Source organism: Salvia splendens, chromosome 12 (genome assembly GCF_004379255.2).
Source record: "Salvia splendens isolate huo1 chromosome 12, SspV2, whole genome shotgun sequence".
Lineage (NCBI taxonomy): Eukaryota > Viridiplantae > Streptophyta > Magnoliopsida > Lamiales > Lamiaceae > Salvia > Salvia splendens.
Window position 1 is genome coordinate 7,801,089 of NC_056043.1, and position 10,285 is coordinate 7,811,373.

Below are 10,285 nucleotides of genomic sequence, written 5' to 3' on the forward strand. Positions count from 1 at the left end.
GTACGGATGCCGGCCTACATCCTCATCCTCCTCGGCCGCCTCCGCCTCTTCCTCCACGGCGTGGAATGCCTTGGAGCTTCCACCGCCTCGTCCTCCTTCCGGATGGGGTTCATCCGGATAATCCTCCCGAATTTGGGATAATCCCTACGAATACCTCAGGGCGGAGGGACGAGCGTATGCATCCACATCAAAATGAGGTGGTTGGTACCCCCCCGGCGTCGACGAGCCCTGGGTGCCCGGCGTAGACGAACCGGAACCGGAACCACCCAACATGTTGTACATGCCCCCCATTCGCCAAACGCGTTGATGTCAAACCCGCCGGAGCCGCCAGCGCCTGAGTTTCCGTCGCCGGACATTTTTGTGATGAGATGTTAGATGAAAATTGGAGAGAAAATGGAGATGATTTGGAGGATTTGATGTGTATTTGTGTGTGAAATGAGGATAAAATATGAGTATTTATAGAGTAAAAAAAATGGTAATATTACCGTTTTCGATTTTTTATTTATTATTATTTTTTAATTAAATTCGAATTTAAAAAAATGATTTATTGCGTCAGCGTGACGAAGCCCACTCGCGGGCCGGCGAGTGGGCGTCACGCATGGCACCGGAGCGCGCCACGTCGCGCAAGCGCGTAGCGAGACAGCCCGCGAGATGTCTCGGTGGGACGGGCGTTTCGGCGAGACCGGGACGAGATGGGGTGCTGCAACGCGTCTCGGCGGGACAAGATAGGAGCCACCCGCGAGACGCGTTGCGGGTGGCCTAAGAGAGAAGTATAAATAGCCCATAAAAAAGTTATTAATTTATTTTTAGACTAAATTTTTCAGAAAACTACCCTTTTGTGACAAGCTATATGGGTGTATAGCTTTATTTAAAAAAAATTGAGTGGATGCCCGAAAGAGGTAGAAGAGCAGAAAATGATAAGAAAGAAATGACCTGGAAAGGTGAAATAGAGAAGGCATCCGAGTTTGATTCAGACAACAAAGGCTGACATATAAAACTGGCCTTCTCATTTGTCATCAATTGCTGAAGCTGATGCTTCACCCCTATCATTTAATGCATTTCATTTTTATTTCTTATTCAACTAAAAAATTGAAGGCTCGGATTTTGTCTTTATTAGTGAAAACTGAAAACAGTGTGTTAGAACAGTTGAATTTCCTTGAGGTGTGTCGGCGTAAGTTATGTGGAACTTCCTTTCTACTCCCACAATTTCAGCGTCGCCACAGACTATTTTTTCTGATTAAATTAAACAATTTATATGTGAATTTCACCACCAAAATAATTCCTTTTCAAACTGCCACCTTAATTTTGAGATCGAATCGCCAGAACAGGCCTCTTTTGTTCGCTAAATATTTTTGTGATTAAGATTTAATGTTGGAATACATTATTATAGTACTACACTTCCCCCTTACTATTCTTATTTAACGGGTCATAGTTATGTTATGAATTAAACAAACTATCACTGCCCTTTCCGTCTTTATTATTGATATCCCAACTAAAAATTAGGCAATGCAAATGAAAGCATTATTTAAAAGAAAAATAGTAGTATGATAATTTATTCTTACCTTAGAGATAAGTTGTATCCTATATTTTATGTCATTTTTGAATATTTTTTAACACAATTAATTGTGTCTCTATTTTTGTGCCCTTAAAAGATTTTTTTTGTGTATTTAAATTTATCAGATCTCTAGATTAAGTTTATTTGTAATAATAGTTGGATAACAAACAATTGCAATTTGAATTCAAAAACTTTAGAGATCATGCTGAAAATATACCTTTTAGAAATAAAGTGGTGGACATGTTGTATGAGCTTTGAAGCCCAAATTCTATTATTTGCAATTGCCTTTTCACATGTTGAATGGGCTTCGTAGCCCAAATTATATTATTTCATTCCCTTTTCAAATTATTTTTATTATAGGTATGTGATTCCTTTTGAAGTAGTACAACCCATTTTAGCTCTACAAATACCTTAATTTTGTTCCTTTGGAGTCATTTCATTGATATTATTTTTAAATTTGAATAATTTTGTTATTATTGAAAAATATTCATCTTTTAGATATAATATTTTCTGTGTTACATGGGTCATTTTGCGAATGTTGTGTCCCATATTTTATTTTATATATATTTTTTTCTCTCGAAGAAAACTAGGAAATTTGCGGTATGATACCACATTATGGTTTGACATGGACCAGATTAACGTTTGTTAACATGTACTTAGATACCAAATAACAACGTAGTTGCAGAATAAATATAATGTGATTATTAGGTATTCACTTTGAAGGATTAGTGCAAATTGTTGAAAATTCAAGTGTAGAGTAAACTTTTGAAAGACCTCATGTGGGCTCTACTAATTAATTGCTTTGTAATAAAGGCCCACTGGATCATTCTTAACAACCACATCGTTTCGCCTCCAAAGTTGATAGGATGATTAGGATCTATATATAATAATTTGGTAGATGATAAAAATCATGTATGAAGCAAGTCAACTCCACAATATAATCATTTCGGTTAATATTTGTCTCACACACTTCAATATTTGGTGAAAATTCTCCACTATTTAATTCTATTTAACTTCTAGTGAAATATATTTATGCTAAATTCAGTTTATTGAAAACTAAAATTATAACTATATTTTCTATAGAAAATTCTCCAAATATAGTACGATCACAAATAAGGGGCAGTTGATTCGGAGATAAATTTTCCCTATATTTTCAAAGAATTGTACTTGCTTTAAAACCAAAATTAAATTAGCACAAGTATGTAGAATCCTTTTTTCTCGGAAAGAAAATCGCAAATATTATAGATCAAATTATAAAAGACGTCTCAAAGGATTAGTGAATAGTCTATCATTACTAAGATATATAGCTCCGAGACTATAATTATATCCCCAATCTTACTCCAAATCTCATTTTTAATGTAGAAAACTTTTTCAATTATACTGTAAAATTAAAAAATATTTTTGTATTTTTCTACCGAACAATACCAAATATTGAGCTAGCAAAAATTTTGTGAGACATATACTCATAAATTGTGTAAAATTTGAATTTGATGTAAACAATTGAGATAAAATTACAGATGTGACATACATATACTCAAAAATGGATTTGAATTTAATTTAAATGGTTGAAAATTCCCTTTACATGACAGACGTTGGACAATCTTAAAGTCCATAAATCTACCGAGTTCAGCTAAATAGACAAATAAAATTTTGGACGGCTCAAGAAAATACTATGGCCTGATTTTTCAAGATGTATGTCTAGTCCTTGTAAAAGTTATGCTGTCATTTTCTTTGTAAATCAAAACGTGATGTCATTATTGAGACGTTTTAGAAATGGTCTAAAGACATATATTGTGGATGCTTTAGCAAATATATTTATTGCAAATCATTGATAAAAGTTAACGATCAAGCAAAGTTAGAAACTAAACAAGCCAAGTCCTATAGGAACAATGGAAACTTTGTAGAAATTAAGAAGGCATTAAATTGAAGAAAAAGAAGTTTGAATTGGAAACTTGATTAATGGTTAATTGAAAGAAATTGTCTAACAAAAACTCCATACATTTTTTCTTTCCGAAAGGATATTTCAACAACATATATCACGTCACCGAATATATCTCATTGGATTTTCTATCACAATTATAGTTTCCCTGTACTATGGATTTTATAATTGTTTTGTTATTCAAATTCAATATGATTTTAATATATGTAATTTTTGTTATTAAATTGTTCTGTTACTAAATGCTCCATGATTCATTTAGAATTTAAAAATATTTTTTACATGTAATATGCATTTTTTATATAAAAAGTAATAACGAGACATGCCTGATTAGATTGATAATCGGATTACGTTGTATTCTTATTTAACGACATTTCCAATATAACAATTGTCCGTAAGCATGACTGATCAGTGTTACAGGTAATTAAACTATAACCTGAAACTGAGAATTTCATAGAAATAGACAATAGATATTCTTAAATGTAGCCCTCATCTCAATCAGACCAATTTATTGATACATTTCTCATTTTTCAATTTATATTTTTGATTTCGAGCTTGCATTCCTCCAAATTGCCTCGAGCTCCCTGGCGAAGGCCTTCTGCCTTCCGACAACAATGGTGATGTGATCTTCATTTTCGACAACCTTAACGTGCGCTCGGGGGATTCTAGACTGCAGATTGAAGCTACACTCGAGGGGGATGAGTTCGTCGTTTCTACCGTGAAATATGGTTATGTCGCATTTGAGTCGATTCTTCACTTGGTCCAAGTAGGTTTCGATGGTGGCAGCGGTGCCACAGATAACGTTGTGTAGCGTGTGCCACGCCGCGTTGTGTGTGTGCAGGAAGAAGCCCTCCATCAAATATGTCCTCATCCTGGATCATATCAATTCAAAATACTTATACATCTTTGAATCTTGTTCTCATATATGTTGCCCCATGCTACATGACTACTTAGTATCCATGTGTTGTGATATTAAATGAATTGTTATACTCCCTCCGCCCCCCCATAATTTGTTACCATTTGACTCAGCACGAGTTTTAAGAAATGTAATAGAAAGTGAGTTGAAAAATGTTAGTGGCATATGGGTCCTATTTTTATATATTAGTTTTATAATAAAATGGGAGTGAGAATGAGTTAGTGGAATGTGAGGTCCACTGCCAAAAATGGTAAAAGTGAAAGGTGACAAATTTTTAGGGACGGACGAAAATGAAAATAAGTGACAAATTTTCAAGGACGTAAGGAGTATTAGATAATATCATACTAGGGCGGCCATGAGCTAGTTAGGGTATGTTGTTGGTCCCCCCACCTGATACATTCTATATTAGGAGCAACACAAATCCTACAAACTAGATATGTTTGATCATTCCAAAATAAGTGAAATATGCATCTAATCAGAGATTAAAAAACCCTAATTAGAAATTGGTGAGCCCCAATTGGGATGGATGCATCGTGCATTCGGATGTACACAACTTAATGTTGCGTAAGTAAAGCAAGGGAATTTTTCTAGCAAAAAAAAAAAGTGGTAGTTTTGACTGGTGGCAAGAGTTGAAGTAGTAGTAGGCATATCAACGTTAATTAATTAGGTGTGTTTTTGAGTGACGAATGCAGCAATTAAATAAGGGAGTAGCGCACCTATTTCTGGTGAGGAGTTTGGTGAGAAATTCCCAAATGCGGTGGTTCTTGCAAATGACTAGGCAGATGGTGCGGCTAATGTGCTCGTACCAGCACGCCATCGACGCCCCAAAGGCGATCACAGGCCACACGCGCCGCGGCGCCACCCTCCTCATCATGTGCTGCGTCGCCGCCTCCCCTTTCGGCGTTGGGAAATATGGCTGTTGTTGTTTTCGACCCCATCATGTAACAACTCAAAAACGTCACATACTTACATTATTAATACTCCCTTAACTAGATGTGATATACATGTTTTCCTTGCGATTTTAATCCTAACTAACTATGTGCGGTGCAATTAACATTTCTTTGATGCTTCTAGTGGGACCTTACTTGTGTCTAAGATAAATGTGGAGTGATTAATTACTTGTGTGAGGAGACGAGATTATACTAGTACAATTACCCGATGAAGAATTAATAATTGAGAGGAAATGAGAGTGAGAATTGCAGTAAGGGAGGCGACGCCGACAAGGATCGAACGATTACCCGGGCATGCATGCTTCATAATGTATGCAAATAGTTGGAATAATCATGAATTTATGTCAGACTAATTATGCCCATCGAGTAACTTCGTACATTTAGATTTGTTCATAATTATCACATAATAATAATGAATAAATTTTGGTAAACTCTGCTTCATTACACATTTTTACTAGCTGGAAAAATCATAAAGTTTGGATTTGTTTCCAATTATTCCATAAAGAAAAATATAGTTGCATGTCGATATTTTTCAACCAAACAATAACATTTACTTTATAAATATACGACATTATGTAATTCATCGGGGTATAGACGTCTATACATAATTTTTGGAGTGTCATATCAGATCCAAATTTCATGTTTTTCTGGTTAAATTTTAAAATTGTATAATAAATCAAAATTTGACTAAAATTTATGATTTTTCTAAAAATATGGCGGTAAAATAACATAAAAAAGGGGTGGTTGAGAGAAATGGTACGTACGGGTGCGAGCAAGGTTAGGGACTTGACAGCAGAAGGGTGGCTGACTGCAAGAGCGAGAGCGAGAATGCAACCAAGCGAATGCGCCACAATGTGGAAGGACTTGACATTGTATGGCTCAAGTACGGAGCGTTGGATCATCTCCAAATGCTCTCTCAATGTGTAGAGCGAATCCATAGGCTTCGGACTCCTCCCGAAACCCAATAGATCCACAGCAAACAATCTGTACTTTGATTTCGCCGACTTGGAAAAATTTGGATACAACGTCTCACTCCAAAACGCTGACGACGATATAAACCCATGAATGAAGATTACATCTTCCCCCGCATTTTCTGCTCCCAAAAATTTTGGCTAATGTTACGGTAACCTCTCATTTTTTTTATTGATAAATTAACAGAAATTTAAAGTACTGCTGAGACTTTTTGCTTCGGCCATTAATCACTCTACATATACAAACCAAGCATTTATTATTGCGCACCTGCATGTTTGACTCTAAATAAAAATCCAATTTATCGCATTTCATAATCTTATTATTTGTGTTACCTCGAGCTCCGTCAACTTTGACAAAGAGAGTGTCCCTGCATGAAGAAGCCGTCCACGATGTGCAAGTTTTGCAGTTACAATCCGACCACCTCGGAATCGGAAGAGTCCGTTGCCCGCCGATCCTTCCCTGCAGCATGTCCATGATAGTCGAGTTCACGGTCAACGAAGAAGACCGGATGGCCGCGGTGGACTTGGAGACGAGGGAGGGGCGCGTGTAGAGCGTGTCGGAGATTTCCTCCAGCTGCAGCTTTCTGCACGTCAGCCGCAGGATCTTCGACTCCCCGGCCTCGGACACCGTGATCTCCTTGACCGGGGAGGAGCAGTAGCATTCCTTCCATTCGGCCTCGATTAAGAAATCCAACACTTTGTAAATGTAGCAAAGGATCGCATCCACCACGTCCAACACACTAAACACTAGAAAACTCAAGATCTCATTCACCAATCTCCCTCCCAATCTCGCACCAGATTGCACCGCCATTCTCATCTTGTTCAGAGAATAAAGCAAAATAATCCCATGATTAGAGAAAGTGGCTCTCTTGTGCAAGAATATGAGGAGCATAAATGAAATGCAGAAGAGGGAAATGTGCATTAAATTATAGGCCTCAAATGCGATTGTGGAGAGACAGAGGGTGAAGAATAAGAACAAAGGTTGTAAATGAGATGAATTCATTAAAATTGGCAAGTGGAAAAAGTTGGTGGTGGTTGAACCTCTAGCAAAGAAGATACTACAAGTTTTTCAATAAACTCTTTTTCTTTGCTTGCATATTCTTCTATTTATAAATAACAAGTAACCACCTGTCTTCAAATTTATGGCAATGTACTTTCCTGCATGAGGGACCAAAATCAAACTATAGCAATTAATTTACTTTTTTGTTTTCTTCTTTTTCAAATGAGAGATTTAGTTACAGGTTGGTTGTTAGATTAGTGGACATTGTTTATACTATATAGTATCATAAGTCTTGTGTTTCACATTTCTAGTTGAGTTTACCAATACTTATAAATGAGGTTAATCATATTGTAGTGTGATAGCAGTTGTGGAGGCGGTAGAGAAATGGTAATTAATGAATGGAGAATTTTTCAAAGGGCAGAGGGCCCAAAAGGAGTGTAAGCCACATGACTAATGTCGACAAACTCAGCTTCAGTGGATCATATATATGTAAGATTCATCTTTTCCTTCCTAAGTTAAATTGGGGAATGGCACAACTTGGTATATATATTCATTAAGACAATTACACTAATAATGATATTAAGAAGAAAAGAAAGTTTAATCGTGTAATAATTACAACAAAAAGAAACGAAAGTTATTGGATATGGGTTGGGGAAGGGGGAGACGGAGGAGAGGTTTGTGACACTCGGTGGGGGCTGCTTTGTGCTGTGGCGGATCTAGGAGGGGGCGGTCGCCCCCTCCGTGCGACTATTTTTCCCTTATCGGGATGTAAATTTACCATGTCCGCCCCCTCCGTTTGCCTCCGGCGTCGCCCCGAATAATAAAAAAAATAGCCATGTCCGCACTAAAAGCTAATACTATATATTCCGCCCCCTCCATTTCCGGATCCTGGATCCGCCACTGGCCTTTGTGGACGAGACTGAGTCACCTTGGGTGGGTCTCAAAGGCACCAACTATAAAGAAAATGAAAATGAAATGCGTAGCGACGTGGGTGTAAAAGGCACCAACGAAAAAGAAAATGAAAATGAAAATGAAAATGAAAATGCATAGCGATACTGTCTAGGTTAGTGTTTTTGTTTTTGTCATTTCATTGTTGAATGGTACAGTGGAAATTTCGAAAAGAAAAACATTTCTATACTGTCTAGGTTAGCGATAATGAAAATGATACTGTCTAGGTTAATGTCTATCCACCTCTACATACTTAGTTTTATCAGAGTTTCTCTACTTAAACTCGTATCTCATCATGGCCCTTGTAATAATGAAATATAAAGAAATTCAATTATAATAATGTACTAATAGTATTATTTTTATATGGACATTACATAAGTAGATTAAAATTGAAGTACTAGTACGTATTACTTCCTCTGTCCTAACTAAGTTGAGTCGTATTTCTTTTTGGAATGTCCCAACTAATTACAACCATTTCTTTTTTTAACAAAAAACAAAACATTCAATCACTCTTATTTTATTCCCTCACCTACTTTACTCTCTCTATATTTTTCCTACTTTATTCTTCTCTCTTGCTTTTCAATATAATTTCTTAATCTTCGCGCTTAAGTGTTTTGACTCAACTTAGTTAGAACAGATGGAGTAATATATTATGCGTCAATTAATCTTTGTTGGCCCATTACTGTAATTTATAACTAGGGATGTCAATCGGGTTACTCAACGACTTTCGGACCAACCTTACTCGGGGCTGTGGTTAATTGGGTTGTACCAGGTTCAAATATTTAACCTTAATCCTAAATGTTCGGGTTTCGGGCTAATTCAATGGGCTAATCAGGTTGCCACCAATAAAATGAATATGTGATCTATCCAATACATAATGATAAAAATAGTCATTTTTATAAGATGTAAATCATTTAATTATGATAATTTTAAAATATCTTTAAACTGAAACATAATTAAATATTAATTTAAAATTTATATAAAAAATAAATATTAACTATATTTTAAAAAATTTAATCTATTTTAGAAATAGAGTATTTATATGGTTAATACGATTTTTTTAAATTTATTTATCTATTATAATATTAATAAAATCTAACATTATTAAATTAAAAATCAAATATTTTTTGATAGTTATTTATATTATAAAATAATTAATAAAATGTCAAGTTATGTGTTAAATATTAAGAAATAGTAAAAGAACATATGTCCAACCCACCGGGTCAGCCTATTGGGTTTTAGTCTGTCCGCAAATAGGAGTTCAGGTTCACTTTTACCATAAATGGTAACAGGGTCTCACCTTCTACTAACTCATTTCACTCACATTTCATTTAAAACTAATATATACTAATGAGACCCCTATTCCACTAACTTTTTTTCTATCCACATTTTTATTAACATTTCTTATAACTCGTGCCGCTAAGAAATGAGACTCCTAATGGGGAACAAAGAGAGTATTAGTTTTATAGTAAAATGTGAGTGAAAATGAATTAGTGGAATATGTGGTATATTACCAAAAATGATAAAAGTGAAATGTGACAAATTTTTAGGAACGAACGAAATGAAAATAAATGACAATTTTTCAAGGGAGTGAGGGCGGATTAACAATAATAATTTGTACATTATTTAAAATTCAATTTACATTAATGCATTTATTCACATGCATCTCTTTTCTAGTTTGGTATAAAAGCTTATCTACTTCTTCGTGTTGCTCCTGCGATACCAAACATCCATTGGTATTTAAAATGAAAATAAGAAAAAGAAACAGAGAAATGTAGTCTTGATCTGTTGGCCACCATAAACACTTGTTCCCAATGTCGACGAACAAAGCAGGAATAGAAGATCTCGTTTGGAACAGTGTCTGGTAAAGGCCATTTTTGATGATCGATAAAGCCTGTTTACCCCAAGCTGCAGGTTATTCTCTTTGCCCAATCAAGGGTGGAGAATTGTTAAGTGGGTTGAAAAGAGCACAATCTCCAATGCTAATCTTATAAAAAAAATTAATAGTA

General features: G+C 35.7%; 1 protein-coding gene across 1 annotated transcript; it reads right to left on the reverse strand.

The window, feature by feature from the left end:
- Positions 1 to 3,821: 3,821 nt before the first annotated feature.
- LOC121757292 (probable lysophospholipase BODYGUARD 1) lies at positions 3,822 to 7,377 on the reverse strand. Its single transcript, XM_042152832.1, has 4 exons — positions 6,662 to 7,377; positions 6,122 to 6,450; positions 5,124 to 5,323; positions 3,822 to 4,363 (listed from the first exon to the last, which is right to left on the reverse strand). The coding sequence occupies exons 1-4, from the start codon at positions 7,329 to 7,331 to the stop codon at positions 4,027 to 4,029; spliced, it is 1,536 nt and encodes a 511-aa protein (XP_042008766.1). The 5' UTR covers positions 7,332 to 7,377; the 3' UTR covers positions 3,822 to 4,026.
- Between the last annotated feature and the right edge of the window lie 2,908 nt (positions 7,378 to 10,285).